The sequence below is a fragment of the Nicotiana tabacum genome, chromosome 6 (genome assembly GCF_000715075.1).
Source record: "Nicotiana tabacum cultivar K326 chromosome 6, ASM71507v2, whole genome shotgun sequence".
Lineage (NCBI taxonomy): Eukaryota > Viridiplantae > Streptophyta > Magnoliopsida > Solanales > Solanaceae > Nicotiana > Nicotiana tabacum.
Window position 1 is genome coordinate 130,837,644 of NC_134085.1, and position 22,878 is coordinate 130,860,521.

General features: G+C 35.7%; 1 protein-coding gene across 1 annotated transcript; it reads right to left on the reverse strand.

The window, feature by feature from the left end:
- Nucleotides 1-499: 499 nt before the first annotated feature.
- Nucleotides 500-6,820, reverse strand: LOC107788555 (E3 ubiquitin-protein ligase XBAT33). The gene is made up of 10 exons (XM_016610231.2): nt 6,515-6,820; nt 6,368-6,427; nt 6,033-6,104; nt 5,720-5,904; nt 5,221-5,381; nt 5,082-5,140; nt 4,873-4,919; nt 4,641-4,784; nt 3,271-3,362; nt 500-1,540 (listed from the first exon to the last, which is right to left on the reverse strand). The coding sequence occupies exons 1-10, from the start codon at nt 6,689-6,691 to the stop codon at nt 1,002-1,004; spliced, it is 1,536 nt and encodes a 511-aa protein (XP_016465717.1). The 5' UTR covers nt 6,692-6,820; the 3' UTR covers nt 500-1,001.
- Nucleotides 6,821-22,878: the final 16,058 nt, after the last annotated feature.

Below are 22,878 nucleotides of genomic sequence, written 5' to 3' on the forward strand. Positions count from 1 at the left end.
AATGACTATTTGCTAATTCTAATTCTCGACCTCCACACCTTCCAAACGCACAGAATGCCACAAGCTTAATTGGTTTTGCTCAAGGCATCAGAAATTCATCTCATCCTTTCGAAGTGTGCCAATGCCTTCACCTACCTTTTTCTCAAAATACCTTCACATTGACAACACCGAATGGGTAACGTCAAAAGTTGTCCAGACATGAGACTGGATGTCACACTATGCATTTCTTTATTGGTAATTATCAGTGTTAAGGATTTCAGCCAAATCTTTTAGCAATTTCTTTCACGTGACTAACTGAGCTTTTACCGTCCTTCCTACCACAACTTCCAATATGAAGATGGCAAAAGCTTAGTCCTTTTGGCCACTTCTTATTCGCTCCATAAGAGAGTAGTTCATCAGTACATCAATTAAATAGTTTCTCCATCGAAGACATCACACCTAATATCCAATATCTTGCCAAACTTGCAACTTTAATTGACAGACTCAAACACACTGCTTCTACAGCACAACATTACAATTTGTACTAACAGAGCAAATATGTAATACAAATTTCCCCTATTTCATTCTGTCTTTGTCAGTTTACAGAAACCTAGCGTTTACCTTCACAAACCCCACCAGTACTCAAACTATCTTTTGCAACTTGATGGGGTACTGGTACAAACAGGTTAAGGTTAAAATTATCTGCTTCAACCAGACTGATAATAATTGCTCTACATATACAACAGCAAAGAATTACCTAAGTACAATCTCAAGATTACAGTACTCCAATCTCCTACTACTGAATTCTTTACAAGCACCAACTCCAAATAATCAAGGCAGCATTTTTAAGATATTCAAGACGCTGGAGCGCTGGATCTACTGGCTCATAAACCAGCAAGCGAAACAGAAGCTGCACGAAAGATTCAAAAGCATTTAAGAAAGAAGTAACGTCAAGCCTTGAATTTTATGTGCTTCTCTGTTTGGCTCAAAATTTCCTCCCCCAGGGCGCCAAAGCAATCCTATTAAGCATTAATCTCAGCATTACACTGATGCTCCCTGCTGCAACTTCTTCTGCCCCAAAACATGTTAGAGCAGGTAGTTTTCTCCAATCTCACATTCATTTTGTCTTGGTCATTTGAAGTGGACTGTGACTGATTAGAAGTTTCATCTTGAGTGTCATTTTCTCTGGATTCCAAAGTTGGGGAAGGTCCTTCATCACAAGTACACAAAGGGATTGCAACAGAAGGAAATGGGCTACAAGTCACAGGACAGGAAAAATCAGAAGACACTGAAGCAACACGATTCTTTCTAATCTCATGTGCACTAGAGGGTGTTGATCGATCTTGCTCCCGAGGATGAAGCATGCACGGTGTGCATAAGCTGAGGGATAGATGTAACTTAAATTCCTTTGCAGGAGATCCAGGGAGTTTTACAAATGAGACAATGCCATGTCTGCAAAGTGGACATGGGATGGAGCCAGGCGGACCCAATAATTCAGATGGGATGTTGCTTGCAGAGCAAAGATAGAGTGCACATCTTACACACAATTGATGCCCACAACCTGAATATATCGAATACAAAATAAAAGTTCAATATATATTAAACAAAGTAAATGCTTTTTTATTAATCAAGAAAGCTCTTTTAATTTTTACAGGGTCCATAGTGTCATTTTAACTGTAATCATCTTCTCAAGTTCCCAACAATGTATACCAGAAACATAACTGTGCGATCATCTAATATCACCTACGTAATAAATAAATTTTCCAAACTCACATTTCCGGATTCAGCACAACATGACTGCAGTTGGCATGAATATGACATTGCTATATTGGTATAAATGCGGAGATCGCATGGTACCCCATTTTTTCATTACTCCTTTTGCTCCATTTTGTGCGATACTATTATTATTCGGGTAGTCGAACAATTTGGTCTTTGAATACGAGTATTTCAAACTTTTTACAATAATTTGAATTGTTGACTATACTAACTTATAGCACTTATCACGTTATCTTCAAACATGTAAATCTTATTTGAAATTTAGGTGTTTTGACCCTCGTATTCCAAACTCCTTCACATAAAACGGGGCGGAAAGAGTATGTCAAACAGATTTCAAAGAGCACCAATCAAGTTGCTTTACCTTAAGCACAAGATTGGATCAGCAGATATTCCTTGTTGGATGAGTTGAAAAACATCACCTATAACAAAACTAACTTAAAACAACTTCTGTATCTTGACCTTTTTTTTTAAAAAAAAAAACTAAAGTGTATAACTGCAGTCTCTAGACCAACTTACAAGCACCTCGACAATTCCAACAGGTATCTTTATCCTTCCACCAGCACAACAACAACAACCACCACCCAGTATAATTCCACAAGTGGGAATCCTTCACCAGCACATGTATTGGATAATTATCTCCACAAAAGGTTTAGGTAGATGGGAAGAAATCTCCTAGCATTTTTTTGCCTCTATGGAGTTTAAACTTTGATCCCTTAAGATTTTCATGCCAACTTCATCTGCATACCCTTGGGTGAAACAACAATATCTAGACTTGATAGGTCTAGAGTGTGCATAATGGCTTAATTTTGAGAGTGTTCCTCACATATTATGTGAGGAAAGGAGGAACGCAGTTCATACTCATGTAAAAATAGATAAGGTTGCTTAGTGCTTGATTGTGTATGAAATAAAAACATTTGATTAGAGGGGAATATTACATCATCAGTCAGGTTCATAACAATCAATCAACTATGACTTAATTCTAAATTAGTTTAGATTTGGTTGTATGAATTCTTTATATGTATCCATCTGCTTGATTCAGACCAATCTCATTCCAATACTAAATAATTAGTCTCACGCCCTAGTTCTCTCAATTATTCTTAGCTTTGCATTGATTTTGAATTCTAGGTCTTTGAGACAACTTTCTTTCATATGATTTTAGGTCTACTTCATCTTTTTTTTTACCACATTCAATCATCGTAGTGGCACACCTATTGATCTATATAAGGAGGTCGATGTATAATCAAGCTAAAATATCTCATGCGATCTTCTCTAATTTTATTCTCTATGTTACTAGCAACCTTTATCAAATGTAATCTTTTCTGATCTTGACAATCTTGTACGAGACATATTCATCTTAATACTAGCATTTATACATACATATCTTGTGGATAGGTTGGTCCCTAGAGGCCCAAAGTTCGCTCCTATATAACATTGCTGTTATAACCACATTTAATAGAAATCTCTCTAATTCATATATTGAACAACATCAAATTGAAAGGAAATATTGGTACGAACCTTCGGCAGCCACTGAACATACCCTCTCCAGGCAAACGGCACAAGTATCAGAATCATCAGATGAAGTTGTTGAAGACTGTAAACCACACTCTCTGCAGAAAGTGCTCACAATGATCAGTACTAATGTATGGTTGACATTTAATTTTAGACTACCTATTAGATTGACAGTCATTTAAACACACACACGCGCGCAATGGGGCAGGAAAGAACCCCACACCTAAAATGTTCCCCAAAGAAAGATCAGAGAAATCACAAAGAGAAGAATAAAACAAGTGCCCGTTCTATCACTTATGTAACAGCCACTACTAACAGTCAAATAAAAATCAGCAAAGCCCAGTATTCAAGGTCAACACATTCCATCAGTGGAAGGCGAAAGAGAATGGTTAAGGTGTTTTTCAACATGAATAACTAACAGATCAGATATCACAACCGAAGAAAGTTTCCATTGAATATCCGCAAGACAAATGGTTAAGGTGTTTTCTCCTTTTTTTGATTGATTGGTTAAGGTGTTAATACGAGTGGGAACAATCATAGTATTTCAGGCTTATGTCTTCACAAGCTAAAAAGCTCCATTACACTTTTATGCTGTGCATCACACAGATAGAATGCACAGAAAAATATACATTTCAAAGCTTTTGAACAATCCGACAATGCGTGTCTAGTGACTGTGAGCTGCTTGTTACAAACCTATAGCAATATATGGAGTATCCTTTTGCAGTAATGAACGCACAAAATCCTTAGCAATCATAGTCATATTCTCATCCAGCAAAGACTTCACTTTGTTTAGTTATCCTAGCATATGTAACATTGTCAAACAGATTTTGCAGCATTGACAACGATTCATTTCTATTGATGTTTGCATCTAACAGTTCAGTTTATCATCAATGGCATCCCTTATTTTGCTTCTCAAAAAGTAGCTACCAAACATGGACGCCATAAAAACACTAGGTAATCTGAAAATGAAATATCACATGACAAGCATTTGCCTCCTCTCTAATAAGAAAAACTTAATTAAAAAGGTAGTATATCTTGGACAATGCGTGACTAAGTTTAGGGTACATATTGAACATAGATCTGTAACAAATTTGATGCACCAAAACATATTTCAACAAAACCACTTCAGATGACAAAGACAAATAGTTCAGAAATAAGGCTTTTTTTTGTAAAGAAAAAATATATGGAAACTCCACTCCCCTAATCCTGTACCTACAAGCCGAAAGTGGCAGTTTCCCACATTTGCTTCTTGGTAACTCAAAACCCTACTTATATAATTATGTTTGGAAGTGGAGGGCCCTTACTACAAGGCTATCCCTCGCTTGTCACTACAAAAATTAGCTTTATGCATGGCAGAAAAGGTAATTTCCGTTTACCTTGCGATGTTAAGCACGCTTAATAGAGGCAACGATAAATAACTTGAAGATGGAAAGGGTGGAATTATTGAATCAGAATTTGGTGCAAGTAACGGTTCAAGCCAATGACGCCCCCACATCCTGGCAACATCGAGAGGAAGCCACCTGAAAGAATCCAAATATCTGTTGAGTGACATCTGGAAATTTACAGATTTGAGAGTTTAAAGTGAGAAGAAAGTTCTGCACAGATTACCCATTGCAGTTCAATGTCAATCGACTGGCACCTCTTGCAATAAGGATCTGTAGGAACACAAAGTAAATTTTCATTTAAAAAGTTAGGAAGGATCAGAATTGCATCAGAAAACAATAACGCAGATACCAGGAGGGGCCAAAAGTAAACATCTTTTTCTTCTGGCAATTAAAATAAAAAGATATCAGTGGGAAGATGAGTTAGCCAATCACCTGACAGCATTTTAGATTTCCTCCGCAGGCAGCATAGTGCAAAGGAGTACTTCCAGCTCCTAGAGAATAATTTATTTTGAAAGCATGTCAATTAAGAATCAACCAAAAACATTTAATCATGCCTCGAGCGAGCTTTTACCTATCAGATCCATCGATGACCCATAGTGAAATGTCACAGCTGATACATTTGCATTAAGATCAAGCAGGAGCTGGACACAATCAAAATACCCATTCAATGCAGCCATATGAAGAGCAGTAATACCACCATCAGCAGCTTTATTTACAAACTTTGACAGCGCACTGCAATGAAACAGAAGCAAATAAAGCGATCAGCGAAGTATATGAAGCTTACCAGATAGAATTGTCTAAATTTTCCAAGAATAATCCAAACCCTCAAATGTCAAAGAACGTGTCAGAACGGATGAGCATGGTTAAATATAAGCTCATTTTTTAACCAAGTCTTTCATCAAAACCTAGATAGCCATCTGTTGTATAAAAAGCTAACAAATGAAACACCCACAAGGCCTTTCTTTTACAAGAGCATACGTTTACACTACCACCTCAGTCTTCTTTGTTGCAATTCAACATGAATCCTTATAATAAGAATGAGTACAAATAGATGCAAGCAGATGACCCACCTTTGCTCATGCTTGCATTTTGAGTTTGAACTGTCACCTCTGTCAGCATCTGCTTGAGAATTTATTGAATCAAAAGGGGCACTAGGAACGAAATCAGCCACCACGAGTCGTATGCATCTAACATGTCCATTCACTGCTGCAAAATGGAGAGCTGTCCTCCCACTTAGATAATCCGCCCTCGTAACCTGAAATACATATTCAAGATTCAAAAAGGGGCAAATTCTATTAGAAGAATAACATGGAGGTCTTAGAAGCCAAATTAACAAGTGAAAAAAGAACCCCTGAGGGGGAAAGTAGAATAAGGGAAGCTCACGTTGCATCTAAAAAGAAGAAGGGTTTGAACAACTTCCCAGTGACCATATCGACACGCCTGCATCAATGCCGTCTTTAAAAGAACAACACAGCCGTCAGATTCAATTTAGAAACCCATCAATTCAATTGGCAATTCAAGAAAACTCAGCTCAAACTGCCCCAAAATGTATTCCAACACTAAAATTGAAGAAATATTCAGCTCATAAAGCTGATCTTTCATTAACTAACTACCCCTTATCTAAATAATATCAACTCGTAGAATAATCTTGTGAAGAAACTAAACAGGAACAACAAGGGGGAAATGGGTAAAAAAAAATTCTTTTTTTTTTTATTTACCTGACCACAATAATTTCTCGAATTGACATCAGCACCGTTCCCAAGCAACAATGCAACAATCTGAAAATTGTTTCCGAACATATCATACAAAGAAATTACAAAGGAAAACGAAAAAGAAAAGAGAAAAACAAAATGAAAAGAAAATACGTCGTTGTGGCCTTTGGCGGCAGCAAAGTGAAGAGGGGAATTGAGGCCACCAAAAGTAGAGTATTTGGAGAGGCATGGATTGCAATCAAGCAACATCTTTGCTTCCACGTAATCACCGTCTCTCGCCGCCGATACCAGCCGTTCGCCGGATGCCGAGCACCCAAATGAATTCCCCATTTCTCTGTTTTTTTTCCTCGCAAGGAAAAATCCAAGCTATTTGTCTCTATTTCTATGTCACTATATATATATATATGTTTGTTAGATATGGATGTGAAGTCAAGATTTGTAGAAATGGCAGTAAAATTGACTGAGAGAGAGTATGTCTTTGGAAGGATTTTATTAGAAATTTTTTTTTGGGGTGGTGGGGTTGGGGTTGGGGGGTGGGTTGGATGATTAAGGGTGATACGTAAATTGGGAAGGGAGGGATGGGGAGAATTAGGTCAACTGTCGTTTAACAAAATTTGAAAAATAAAATGATGTATGTAAAAGATAGAGGATCACCCTCGAGTTGAGTCATTTTTTATTCTTTTAGATTTTAATTTTGTAAGTATTGATAGCGTAATTTTATTTTATTTTTGTTTTTTGTGACAAAATGTTGTAAAATTAATACTGCAACTACTTATGGTAACAATAAGTCTGTGACTTGAAAAAAATTAAGGACAACAAATTTGTGACCTGAAAAAAAGTAAGAAAGTAAAAGTTTGTGACCTGAAAAAACGTTAAGTGACTATTTAAATATAGTACTTTTATAATTTTGCCAAACAAAGAACTTATTTTGTGCAAACGCCACGCCATTTTTGTACAATCTGAAGTTTGGTAACATATTTGGATAAAGTTGAGGAGAGGATAACGGTGGACTATTTGGGGAAAAAATAATACAAAAGATATTTGTGGCTCTTTTTAAAAAAAAAAAAAAAAAATTGTCATGGGCAGTTGGGAAGAGAACGTTAGTGGAATTTCCTTTTCTGGAGTAAATTATAAGTTAGGAATTTGGAAAAGAAAGTTTGAACTGCATCAATTAAAGGAAATAGGATAAAATAATGACAAAAGACAATAAAAGGAAAGTTTGATTGCTTGGAGAATAAAAAGTGGGAGCTGCAGTGGTAGGCCAATATCAAGGAAACTTTTACCACTTTCTCTAAATTTATTTTTATGCGCTTGTCTTGTTTTAGTGGCTTTGCAAGTTGTATTTATTTAGGTAAAAATGTATTTTTAAAATTGTTTAAAAACTAATAGCGATGGAATACAACGCGGTTTTGGATATCCTGAATGGGTAAATCTATAGCAGCAGATGTAGGATCTGTCTTTTCTTGTGAGTCTTGTTGTCTTTGCTGCATCTTTCTTGTGACTTCCTGCTTTATATGATCTTTTTACAAAGAAATGACTTCCTGACCACTTAAACTTGTATCGTTTTATAAAGCCGACATATGAATTTATATTTTTCTCATTTGAATATTTCAACTTGACGGAATGAATATTAATAAACACTTTCTGTTGAACATGTTCGTCAATCGCTCTGACACGAATGTCATGTCACATGTTTAGTCTTTATTATATGACATGTGGATTTGTGGGTCCTATATTATTAGAAAAAAAATTAATCTTTAAAATTTTTAATTTCTTTTTCGTTCTCTTTTTTCTCTACCATACACAGCCTATCCAACAACTCTAAACCTTAGCCATTTTCAACCACCATCATCTTCTTCCTCCTATAAGAAAGCTTCGTCCAAACTCCAAACTTCACCAATATACAATGGGATAGGGATAGTCCCTCCCGAGAACTACTCGACTTTGATTCCAAACCCTGCCCTCCTCATATTGACGGCTTCTTCGCTAAGCCCCACCTGCAAACCCTAGATTTCCCTAAAACAACTCCAGTCCGATCTGGAAGAGCTCAGTGACGGCCAAGAAGAACTAGATGATAATGATGCTAATGAATCGGATATCCAGTTTTACATTTCTTTTTCCAGTAAATTAACGTATAACAATTTGGACTATTTTTAGATTTGTGTTTGTCATCCTTGTGCATGAGCCATTTAGTGAATGGGGAAGAGAAAGAGAAAAAGAAACGGGGAAGGAGGGGGGGAGTAGGATAGAAAATGAAAAACATTTACGGGGGAGTTGCTTGGGAAGATGAGAGAGGTGGGACGGAAGGGGAAAAGAGAAGGGGAGAGAGAAAGATCATTTTTTTCCTTTCTTATTTATATTTTATTCTATTTCTAATATTTTTTAATAAAAATAAAATTATTCACGCGCTTTGACAGCGTAATTTGCATACAATTTAGCCATGTCAGCTGTGTCACTTCCACATAGGCTTGGTCAATGGTCAAATGTATTTATTAGTATTCATTCCGTCAAGTTGAAGTGTTCAAATAAGAAAAATATAAGTTAAATGTATCGGCTTTACAAACCGATACAAGTTTAAGTGACCAGGAAACCATTATACCTTTTTTATTTTATTTTTCTTGGCTTGTGGAGTTATTTTATTCACCATTTTATCCTCTCACTACAATAATTCTTTTTTTTTTTTTAGTTTCTTCAAAAAAAAACCTAAATTTTGAGGGGGGCTGTGGTTTTTATATTTTGTAAAGAGTCGGTTCCAGAATTTGAAAGTTTATAACGTTTACGTATTATCCTTATGAATTACTGGATTCTAAACTAAATGTCAACCTATATTCTCCCTTGATTGTGTTATTTTTTACTAAAGAAAGGGACTTTATTACATATGAAATATGAGGAAAGAACATTAGAAAAAGATACAGTTAAAACTGAACTCATACATATTCTAAAAGACATTCACTTATATGTTACTGAATTATAAGCTTCCTATTGTACTTTAGTGGCTATGGTTAATTAAACTAAACCAACCACTCTACATCCCTATCCATCTCTACGAAAAACTAAACCAACTATTCTTTGACTAATAACCATGGTTTACGTACGCCAGAGAGGTTGGTGAATTGTGTTCGAGATTTAAACACGTTTAAGAAACAGCTATTACAATTACTAGTAATAATTTATAACGGGATATTCTACTCTACTGCCTAGTTTTACCCACCACTCTACTCTTCATGTGTGCTTTCAAACAAGAAGGAAAAGACATAGTTTGCAATTGGTTCATGAGATTTGACACTGAAAAGCAGTATGTTTTAGAAAACAATAACCCAATTGTGTTTCTAATAAAAGAAAATTATCTTAATTGATTTTGTGGAATACTTCAAGTGAGGATACATTGGATCGCCTAGATACGCGTATCTGTTTGCATATGCCAACAAATTAAATTTGGTCTTCAAAAATTTTAAATACTTATATTTGAAAATTTTGAAAAATTATATTTACTACGGACGTCCACCAGTAGCGGAGACACATAGCTCCAAGGGGTGTCAACTGACACCCCTTTCGCCGGAAAATTACACTGCTTAGACAGCTAAAAATTATTGCTTATGTATATATACTATGTATTAAATCCCCGTGACTTCTTCCTATATTTACTGCTTTAAATTTTACCACCTCTTAGTGAAAATTCTGGTTCCGCTACTGACATCCACTAGTCTTTTTCATTTATGAAGATAATCTCCCACTACTTCTCTTAATAATGTTTGTAACTCACAGGCCTTCATAACCTCCTCCATACTCTTTCTTCATGATCTCAATGGTTAATATTATGTTTACAACAACTTTTTGTAATTATGTATGTAATATATGACACAATAAAAAAGCTCTTTCTTCCTCTTTACATTTTTTGTCTATTTTCCTGTTTCATATTGTTACTTAATTTGAGCTAAATTTCTTAACAAAAAATAATTTGTTGAAATTAAATTGCATGCGAAACTTATATCAACATAATGGAAAGAGAAAAATTAGTCAAGGACTGAAATTTAGTTCTTGATCACACAATTTACAAGATTTATTTTATAGAGAAGACCCATATTGTAACGTTTCTTTCTTTTCTTTTCTTTTCTATTTATTTTTTTATAGACTTTTCTTTTGCAAAATGGGCGATTACACATGTAAGTCCCACAACTTGAAAAGGGGAAGATATATTGCTAAAAACAAGTTCACGGATTTAGGTAAAAAGGAAAAGGTTTATGTTCTGATTTAAGTATATTAAATATAATAAATAAGCCCAAGGCTACAGATTGCCTACCAAACATGTGCATTGCGGAATTAGAGTTTCAACTAATGCTTGCTACCCCATTTTATTATATACTATATTTTTCATCATTTAAGGATCTCAATCTCTCTTTTTGCCTCATATAGCAAAGGTTAACACCTTATTTATTTTAAATAAATATCATTTAAAAAATTATATTCTATAGATACATTTTAATGTTTATAGCAAAATATCTAATTTTGATTACCTCCTACCCCTAAGCCACTAAATATGCTATTCAGTTATACTATTTTCTTTCTCTCTTTATTTTGATATATGTCATTCTCTTCCCCCATTCTCTGAAAATACGATGCCCAATCTCAAAATTCCTCTCACCCACATCACCTACCATTAGTCACAAACGGTGATTTTCAATTTGACTTTTAATTGCGAGCAATCTACACCCAACTGCCCCACCTTCATTTCCTTCAACCTGCAATACCCTTTCGTAAACTTGAATCAAACCTTCTTGTGCTCTAGAAACTTCCACTACCTCCTCAACTTCTTCACTGTTATTATAGCTTATCCCTATTTTCTTATCTATATTTGAGTCACCAGTGATGTTTATAACCGGTTCATGGCAATTTGGTAAAGGATCTTCGAACCGAATTTTGCATCCGGTTTGAGTTTCGAGGTTATTAATTACACTTCCGGTAATTAAATCACAAACAAATATGCAAATTCTGCTACAATGGTAATGCGTGGGAACAGTGAGATTCATGGTTTTTCCTCGTCGGCGAATTCGTCGGAAATTAGGGTTTGTTCTTGAACAAAAATGACGGAATTTGGGGCTGAGCAACTTGATTTTCTGTTAACATATTTCAATGTATTTTCAACGTATCACGCTGTATTTTCATGTATTTCATTGTATCCATTGTCTTTTTTTTTATTGTAATTCAATATATCTCGCTGTATTTCATGTATTTCATTGTATTCACTATCTTTTTTTTATTGTATTTCAATGTATCCCGTTGTATTCTATGTATTTCATTGTATTCACTGTCTCGCTATATGCCATGAATGTATTCATATATTTTTTTAATTTTTAATTAATATAATTTATGTATTCAGATGTATTATATAATTTCTCTGAAGATTGCTATATTTTTGGGGTATTTTTCGGTTGAGAATCTTTTTTATAACTGGAAATATAAAATTTATGTGTTATAATTGAGTTTGTTGATTATATTAGGAGTCTATTATGTTAATTGATTCACTTTCCGTTTAAAAACAGTGTAATCCCCTGTTTCATGCCGTGAATACAGTCGAATACAATAATCTATCCAGCTATAATCACATGTTTCACGCCATGAATACAGTCGAATACACTCGAATACAACAACTGATTAGCTGGACTTCCCTGATTCACGCATATTTTTGCTACTGTATTCATGAATACAGTAGCTTAAATATCGCTATGGCCATGAACGAGAAAAATAGCTAATAATAGAGAAAATAATAATAATATATTGATTTGGAAATAATAATAGCTAATAAGGCTCTCAATCTCTCTCCAATTTGTTTAATTATTCAGGCCCACCATTTCCAATTAAAAACAAAAAATAAACATGTATGCTACTCCAGCAGAAAAGGTCAAAGAGTTGTAGCAAGTTAGAGCAGCACCAACCGGAAATCCGCAAAAAGGCAGCGATAAAGGCTGAAGTTTAATTTGTTGCCGATGACTTAGTTAATTTAGAGAAATCAAAAGATTAATAGGTTGGAAAAAGGAAGATCCAATCAAGACTCAGCCACTAGCACAACAATAACAATTACTTCGGCTCAGTCCAAAATAACTTGTTGGATCGATTATATGAATTTTTTTTATTTTGTTGACCAAAGATTTTATTTTGTTGAGCAAAGATTATAGAGAAATTTTTACAAACCATTCTTGTTTAGTGGTTATTATCTAGTTGTAGCTATCATTTACTATATTAGAGTACTTCCTATATCTATGTTTTCAGTTTTGCTAGAGTGTATTTGATGTATTTAAGCTATTGTATTCATGAATACAGTAGCAAAATTCGCGCGTGAAACAGGGGAGTACAACTAGGTAATTATTGTATTCACGATATGTATTTGTGAATACAGTAATGTAAATAGCGTAAATCGTGGTCTATTTAGCTGTTTTTAAACGGAAAATGAATCAATTAACACAAATAGACTCCTAATATAACTCAACAAACTCAATTATAAATCTGAATACATAAATACATTTGAATACATAAATTATATTAGTTACAAAAAAACATATAAATACATTCATGGAATATACGTGGCAGTGAATACAATGAAATATATGGAATACAGCGAGATATATTGAAATACAATGGGAAAAAAAAGATAATGAATACAATGAAATAAATACTCTTCAAGTTGCTCAGCCCCAAACTCTGTCGTCTTTGTTCAAGAATAACCCTAATGTCGTCTCGTCGATAACAGATTTCTAACTTCCGTTGTCAGCCCCAATTTACCCTATGTCAGATTTCGACATTGATACAAAACATAAGACATTGAAAAATTCCTAAATAGTAACCGTACCTCACTCTTAATTTGGACATTGTTAGGCCCACGTAATAACATCGAGCTTCTATAAGGGTGAATCCCAGTCATCAACTCATAAAAAGTACAGCAGGCAAAATTGGCATTCGTACTTTCTGACTATCGTGTTTATAGGTTATTAAGACGATAACACTACTATAATAGGCATATTGTTGTCGAATAGCAGATTTCGAACCTCCATCTTTCTCTCTAGGGCTTGATTTCGACATTGATTCAGAGCCCCAGGCCACTGATAATGAAAATTTTGTTCGACAATGGAGATTGTAGACATGTATTTTTTTACCCTCCCCAAAATTTTATATATTTTAGCATTTAAATATTTAGTTTAGGCCTAATATCGCTATTTCAACTAGTTTTGACTCTTTTACTTTATTTTGTCACAAAAATAAAAATTACAAAATTATTTTCTTTTATTTAGGTAATTAATATTTTATCTTGTTACTTTTAGTTTATCTACCTTTTATAAAATTTAAAAATACAAAAATAGTTACACTTTGTTTTCAATGATATTAGTGTTTTTATTAGAAGTATTATTTTAATTTTGCGATGATTTTAATCTAATCCTATTATTATTTTAGTATGACATTTGAAAAATATCAAAAATAGTTTCATATTTTATATATATAATTTAGTTTAATTAATTAGGCGTCGCCCCTGTGGATGACAAGATGCGGGAAGCGAGGCTCAAATGGTTCGGGCACGTGCAGAGGAGAAGCATCGATGCTCCGGTGAGGAGGTGTGAGCGGTTGGCCGTGGTGGGCACGAGAAGAGGTAGAGAGAGACGTAAGAAGTATTGGGGAGAGGTGATCAGGCAGGACATGGTTCGTCTGCAGATTTCCGAGGACATGACCCTTGATAGGAAGACCTGGAGGACTAACATTAGAATTGTAGGATAGGGGTAGTGGAGCTTTCCTTACTGCATGCCGGGGTGAGGCGGGGTTGGATTGAGGTTGATCTTAGATGGTTTGCAGTTTATGTTGAACCCACACTATTCTTGTTATTTATCTTAGATTCTTTAGACTCTGGTTACTGTTATTGCATTTCATTCATCTTTTGATTTTTATGCTTCTGTTACTATAATGGTTTTTACTGGAGTTACTAATGAATTCTCTTTTCTTTTCTTGTTTTACTTGTTTTCTTTATTTAAGTCGTTCTGAGCCGGGGGTCTATCGGAAACAGCCTCTCTGTCCTACCAGGGCAGGGGTAAGGTCTACGTACACATTACCTTCCCCAGACTCCACTATGTGAGATTTTACTGGGTAGTTGTTGTTGTTATTGTTGTAGTTTAATTAATTAGATTAATTTTGCATTATGTAGTATATTTATCTTATATTAAAAGGAATTTAACTAAGATTTGGATATTTGTTCTTAGCCTAAAATTTAAACCCAAAAGACATGGTTCAACCCAATTTCCTAAATCCAAGCTTATTTACCCATTCCCCCTCAAATCCTAATTAAAATAACCTAAGAGAACCCCCTGATCTTCATCGACAAAGCCTAAATAAAAAAAAACTAAAGACCCCAAAAACCAACGAAGAGACCTTCCTCTTTTGAAAACATGGGACAGCCGCTAGGGACTTCTTCTCGATCCAAAATCAACAGCGGCTGAACACGAAAAGCCATTAGCGACCCTAACGCCGCTCCTTCTTCTTCAGCACACCCCACCGATATCGACACCTCTGCCGCCGCGCCAAGGCTGACTTTTCTTCTTCTTAATATGCCTTATCTCCTCTACACACCACCGTCAGACATCACCTCCTTTCTTCTCAAAAGAAAAAATAAACACACGCGCACACATGGAGGGAGGTTGACGGGAAAGACAAAAAAATAAGAGGGAACGATACAATGAAATGTGAAAGAGGCTAAGGAGGAAGATTGAGGAGTGTAACGACCCGACCGGTTGTTTTAAGAATTTAATGCCCCGATCCCCTATTAACTACATTCCTCGTGGTTGTTTCTGCTATTGTGAGTTACCGGGAGGATTTATTTGGAGTTTCGGAGAGTTTTGTGACACTTAGTCCCTAAATGAGAGTTTAAGTTGTAGAATTTGAGTCGTAATCGGAGCAATGCGAAGACGACCTCGGAATGGAATTCTGACGGTTTCGTTAGCTCCATTGGGTGATTTCGGGCTTGGGGGCTTGTTCGGATTGTGTTTTGGAGGTCTGTAGCTAATTTAGGCTTGAAATGCCGAAAGTCGAATTTTTGAAGTTTCCGGTTCGATAGTGAGATTTTGATATCAGGGTCGGAATGGAATTCCGGAAGTTGGAGTAGCTTTGTAATGTTGAATGTGACGTGCTTGCAAAATTTCAGGTCATTCGGACGAGGTTTGATAGACGTTTTAATCGAAAGCGTAAATTGAGAGTTTTTGGAGTTCTTAGGCTTGAATCCATGGTTAATTCAATGTTTCGATGTTGTTTTAGGTGTTTTAAGGATTGGTATAAGTTTGGATAGTGGTATATGACTTGTTCGTACTTTTGGTTGAGGTCCCCGGAGCTTCGGGATGATTTTGGATGATTGCCGGAAAGTTAGGAATTTGGGGTTGCAGCTGAAGTATATGGCTGCTGTCATAACCGCATCTGCGGTTGAGAGGCCACGGGTGCGACTCCCGCAGATGCGGAATCAAGCCGCAAAAGCGGCCAAGAGGAAGAGGAGCTGAAATCGCAGAAGCGGAAGGTATACCGCACATGCGGACCGCAGATGCGGATGGGTCGCAGGTGCGGCGAAGGGGATTTAAGTGGAAACCGTAGAAGCGGTTCCCTTGACCGCAGAAGTCGTCTCGCAGATGCGGAAATTGGACCGCAGATGTGGATTTGCTGGGCAGAAAATAAGAATTTCGAGGGTTTAGTTTCAAAAGTTAGCAAATTGATTTGGAGCTCGGGAGAGGGCGATTTTGGAAGGATTTTGAAGAGAAAATCAGTGGGTAACAATTCCTAATCACTTTCTAGTTGTATTCCTATAATCTAATCTTAGTTTTTTCATTCAATTTCAGATTTGGGATGAAAATTGGGGGGAAATTTGGACAAAGTTCTTAGACCTAAATTTCAAGTTTCGATTGGGAATTTGACATTGGATTTGGATACTTTTGGTATGGTTAGACTTGTGAGAGTATGAGAATTCTAAAAATGTAAATTTTACCCAATTCTGAGACGTGGGCCCGAGGGGCATTTTGGTCATTTTACCTAATTTTGCGTATTAGCTTAGAATTTATTTGTAGAATCAGTTACTTGAAGTATTATTTACATTATGCAATTGAATTGAATAGATTTGAGTCATTTGAGGTCAAGTACTCGTGGCAAAAACGTGGTTTCAGGTTGATTTTGAGCCGGTTCGAGGTAAGTGGCTTGCCTAACCTTGTGTGGGGGAAACCCCCTTTAGAATTTGGTATTATTAAAATTTGAAATCCCTTTTACGTGAGGGGACGAGTGCGTACTTGTGCTAATTGTTGAAAAATCCGGTTTTCATTAAGTAATTATAATTGTGTTTATTTTCCTGTTTATACTACTTGCAATTCAAGCGTGTGTTAGCTTAGAGAAGCATGTCTAATTGACTTAATTGTTTTACTTTCTCAAACTGCCTTATTTGGATTATGTGCAGCATGCTAGGCTAGGAATACCCGTTTTACCTTGGTATGAAATTTGAAGTGAATTGTCTATTATTCGTGTTGTTGCTGTGTGTTTACTTTGGGACTACGGGACGATATCCTGAGAGATCCCCCTGCTTTTTTACTTTGGGACTACGGATTAGATTCCGGTAGATTCCCCTCACATTTACATTGGAACTACAGGATTGCACCCGGTTGATTCCCCATGTACCGGATATTTACATTTGGGACTACGAATCGGATTTCCGGTAGATCCCCGCGTATTATGAGTTGGACTGCGCGACTACACCCGGGAGATCCATTGGATATTTATATTTGGGGACTACAGAACGGTATCCTGGGAGATCCCCGATTGTTATCTCTGTGTTGAGTTATACTCATTTCCGTGATTATTTTGTCTAAGTTATAGTTGTTGTTGTTCTTTCTATTCTGTGTTATTTCTTACTATTGCACTTAGTGGTACTATCTCATTCTATACTGTTATACCTTATATTTCATTTAATCTCAGTAGGGCCCTGACTTTCCTCGTCACTACCCGACCGAGGTTAGGCTTGACACTTACTGAGTACTGCTGTGGTGTACTCATGCCCTTTCTGCGCATGTTTTACATGTGCAGATCCAGGTACTTCCACTCAGTCTTATCACACTTGAAGCGATACGCTTTCGTAGAGATTTCGAGGTATATCTGCCGCGTTCGCAGACCGAAGAGTCCCTTTCTATTCTTAGTACTAGTATAGCCCTTCTGTATTTTCCTTGTTAATAGATATTTCTGGAGTTAGAGCTTTTCATGTAAACTCTTAGCTTGTGATTCATGAGGTTCCGGATTTTGGGAGTGTTAGGTTGAGATTCTTGTACTGTTATATGTCAGACGGCGACTTAAACACTGTTTCATTTTGTTATCTTGATTTTCAATTATTTTTTTTCCGCAATTTTTTTTTTCCGCATTTGTTAGGCTTACATAGCCGTAGAGACTAGGTGCCGTCACAATAGTTCACGGAGGGCGAACTGGGGTCGTGACAAGGAGATGAAATCTTAATTTAATCTTAAAAAAAACCGACTTCTGCTTCTGATTTTCGATTTGGAATATGATGGGGTTCGATTAATGTCGAGGTGCCGTCCGAGGTTCATCCGGCATCCACGTTTCCTTGGCAAGGCTCTATTTGAGATCCGTTTCTAAACCTTGTTCTAAATTAATTTTCAGCTTTCTTCCTTGTATATTTTGATATCAAATGAAGTTCTGGTTGTTTTTGGTTTACACAATGGTAGGCGTATGACATTTCTGTTTGGCATGGGGGTACTAAACGCTTATTGATGTCTAATTTCTTGAACAAACAAACGTGGGATTTTAATAAAAATGGGACAGAGAGCGATTAAGAAAAGATGTCAGTTGGGAATTTGGTGGTTTCCTTGTCAATGTGTGGTACTTTGAGTTCTAAAAGATGCGATATTATATTTCTAGTTGCTTTTAGTTCACTGGTTATTCTCATGGTCTTTTCCTTTGCTTTGTATCTTTGCTTGTTCTGAATGCTATTTATCTCATTGTGTGAGCCGTAGGGAATTAGATATGAAAAATGGGAGGAAATTTAAATTTACCTTGTTTATTGTTTTGACCGCTAAGAATATGCTTAGGCCGACCACACTTGGGTAGGCAAGCCTTAGGATTTTTGTTAGTTTTGAGGCGAGAGGTCGTTCCTTTAGTTAAATTTATCCGGAAAATGCCCTGAAGGATTTGTATATATTTTATTACGGGGAATGCCCCGTAGTATCATGTATTTGGAGGCCTTGACGAAGTTGTGGAACAATATAGTACATATTAGTATTTAGAATTTTACTTTATTTCTTTCTTTTTTTCTTTTATTAGGTGGGGACGACCTCTAGCCTCTTTGTGTTTACTTTCCTTTTTTATGCGTTTTTACCTTAAATTGAATATTTTAAAAACCAACTAGATCGAGTACATAACTGTGACTTTCACGGGACTTGGGGAGTGCCTAACACCTTCTCCCCGAGTCAAATGAACCCCTTTACCCGAATTTCTGGTGCAGACTTAGTTTTGGAGTCCAAAGTGTTTTAAAAGGAAAAATTATTTTAAAAACGGTGACCTGACACACTGAAACCAATGCCAGGTGGCGACTCTGAAAAATCCTTTTGAACATAAATTTTTGTCACGTTCACTTTGAAAACCCTTTTGAGCTTTACAAATCACTTTTATTAATTTAAGAGGGTTAAATAAGGTAAAAAGGGGGTGTGACAGAGATGAATCAGTGGAGAATTATAGTTGTATTCATGGAGAAAGATTGACATTGAGAGAGAGGTGGAGAAAAATCGGAAAGAATGAGAGAGAAAAATAATACAAAACATATTTTATGTCTTAAGGGTAGGAGGTGACCATAAATAAATATTTGGCTATAAAAATCAAAAAGTAGCTATGAAATATAATTTTTTAAAAGAATATTTATTTAAAATAAATAAGGTAAAAATTCAAAGATTATATCAATCATCACTTCTTTATTTAATGTCTCACCCATTAGCCATAGCCCATAGGCAATATTTTATTGTAAACTGTCGAAAATGATCCTTGCTGTATCAATCCTCAATTGTTCCACTTGCTTATTTGTAATGAAACTGAAAGCGACTTCTTCGTCCCTCGTGAAATCTTAGGTAGCATTTACCTATTACTCAATAGATTTGCTTAATTAATTTCTAATTTAATTAGTACGGTAGATGAAGATGACGATCAACCTCACAAGTTGCTTCATGGTATTAGTATTTTCCTAGATCACAGGCATAGACCATAGTCTTGTATTAAGGGATTTTCTCTTTGTTGTATAAACTATATTCAGTAATTGTACGGGAAAAAATTGTTCCTAGAACCCTCCCCCCCTCCCCAAAAAAAAAAAAAAAAAGAACAGTCAAACTATACATCATTAGAAGTTTTAGTTTATATGTGCAATAATAAGTTCGAAATTACTTTGATCACCACTGAGCCAAAAAGAGGTATATTTCAGAGTCAAGAAAATACAAAACTGTTAAATCTAGGATTTAGACGTGCAGTCTAAAGTAATTTCTGAACCACATTTATCATTAAACTAAAAGCTTTCTTTATAACGAGAGTATTCAATAATTTATATATATACGGAAAAAATTATTTTATCTTATTGGCACATTATAAGTTCTCAAGGAAAGGAATTTAATTGAACCCCTTCATTTTATATAGCTCCACCCTAGTAATGGAACTAGAGTTTCTTCTGATTCAAGGGACTTGAGTATGGCGGATATCAGCGGTTAGGAATGTGTGGAGAATTGTTTCTATCATTTGAAAAGACTCCTTATTTACTTTAACATTCCTTCAACGAGAAAAAGGAATTTCTGTACATGTATATTCGAAGCAAAGACAAAATAAAATTAAAGTTAGTATCAATTGTCTCGAAATCTTGGAATACAATATAGCAAAATGTACTAGGACAAAGGGGATTTAGCCAAACAAAGAGGCCCTACAACTTGGAATAATATGGTACCATTTTATTACAATATCATAGGATTCTGAATAATATTTGGTCACGTATGGCTAGAGCCAAAATAGTTCCAACAACATCCCATTTGATAAAGGAATTTCTTACCAAAATTCTTTTCGTGGATAACCAGAAATAATTTTAACAACCATCATTAAACATCATCATCATCATCGGACCTACCTGTAATTCTTTCTATGATTCCATTGGCTCATCAACGGACAAAGAAATTGTGCCTTTGCTAATTAGTCATTTCATCTACTCAACAAAAATATCTACCAAATAGTACTTTAATTTTCGTTGTGTCTTTTGCAGTTACACATGTTCATTATTTAATACCTAGCTATACAGCAAACGTAACACTTACCAAAACCATTATATTCAATTCATGATATCATTGACTGGGATTTGAAAATAGGTCTTCATGACATGTTAAATGCATAAAATATTTAGCAAAATGACACTGATATTGATACTTAGGGTTACTGAGGACACGGCCCTAAACAGGGAATTGTGGAGATCGAGCATTAAGGTGGTAGGTTAGGGAAATTGTGATGTCTTTGTTACAGCGCACTAGAGTGAGACTAGCCAGTTAGGAAGTAGTCTTAGGATGCTATTGATCAACTACTGATGATGGGCTTTATCTCCTGTGTATTAATACCTTACATCTTTCTCGTATTTCCTATATCTCTTATATTGCTGTTACTTTGTTTTTTATGGTATTTATGTTATGTTATGGATTTTATGGTACTTTATGTTGTTTTATTATGAGTCTATTGATAGTACTAATATAGTGTCTCTTGTTGCCTCTTTGAGCCGAGGGTCTCCTGGAAACAACCTCTCTGCCCCTCGGGTAGAGGTAAGGTCTGCGTACATATTACCCTCCCCAGACCCCACTTGTGGGATTACACTGGGTTGTTGTTGTTGAAATTTGAAGTTTATGAGAGCTTGAAGTTAATATATAATAATAACTGAATTCACAATGAAATATTTAATGGATTACTTTAATATATACGAGACTAAAAACGAAATATATATATATAGCCATAGCCACATAGAGTGAAGGGTGTTCAGTTGAATATCCTTTATTGTAAAATTATACTAAGTATATAAAAAATTATAATATATATATATATATGTGTGTGTGTGTGTGTCAAAAATTACTTTTTATAAATATATATAAAATATTGAACACCATTTGCAAAATTCCTGACTTCTCCACTATATAAACCCATATGTTGTACTCTAAATCCGCCTTTAATTATTTACTACGGTAGCGAAGTTGGAGTAGCATGAGCTGCTTTGGAGTAACGTACGCCTAGTTTAAACAATATTGCAAGTTGTTCATATAGTAGCACCTAAGAGAAATCCACTTGAGCACCAGTTGTTAACTGGTAGCTAGTAATTAACTTGTCATTAAGTTACAAGTTAAGCTCAAGGCTGCAGCTATTGACTACCCTTGTGGAAATTAGTTGTTAAAAGTGTCTCTTCCTCTACCTAAATGGCTTTTTAGAACAATTTAATTGGTCTTGGTAAGAAGTTTCCCAACGTTTAGGTCAAATGAAATCTATGTGCTGATTAAATACCATCAAAATAGGCTGATTATTGAAGATGGATTTGAGCTTTTGGCTTCATTGATATCATTAGAAGTTGCAGTTAACATTTCAAATTTTTACCCAACAGTGTTTGGCAGACTCAGCTCCTAATAATTAAGTGGACACAAGGAAGAGCTCTTAATAGGTTTTGAATTTAGAGGTGGCGAATAATGGGTGATTAGGTCAAACGAAGGGGTCAAACAGGCCATATCAATACAATATTCCAAGGTGGTACCAAAGAACAAGTTCGAGCTATGCAAAGAACTTGTCGGCATGCACTCAAACTAGAAGACAGTGCTACCTCCTCTAGATGAATGAGACTGGAGGGGGAGATTGATGATGTCCATCTCATTGAAGAAGTATTAGGCATGTGCCTAATAAGAGTTTTCTTTGGTTTGGTAGCCAACCTTGTTGACTTAGTTTGGTTGGTAGCCAACCTTGTTGAATTAGTTTGGTTTGGTAGCCAACCTTGTTGAATTTCTTTTTGGTTTGGTAGCCAACTTTGTTGAATTGTGAAAAGTGTGTGTAAATTGTCAAATATTGTAGGCTTTAGAGGGTGAAGCTTTGGCTATAAAAGGAGAGCTTCAACTCTCATTTCTACACACCAACAAAGAGAGAAAGAAAGAGTAAGGTTTCACAGACAAGGTATAAGAAAATAGTCTGTGAGGAAAATAGAGAGTGAGCGATATTGTAGTGAGGTGGGAATATCAAAAGAGGGTTATTTCTTTTGAGTGTTGTAGTGGTCTTTGGAGTATTTACCTCCGACCTACAAAGTTGTAAAATTCCTTACTATAGTGATATCAGTTGCTCCTCTCGGGGTCGTGGTTTTTTCCCTTATTCAGAAGGGTTTTCCACGTAAAAATTTTGGTGTCATTGTTACTCTTTTATTCTTGTTAATTACCGTATCTCGGTGCTACATTATTATTCCGCTTTATTACCGTGAATAT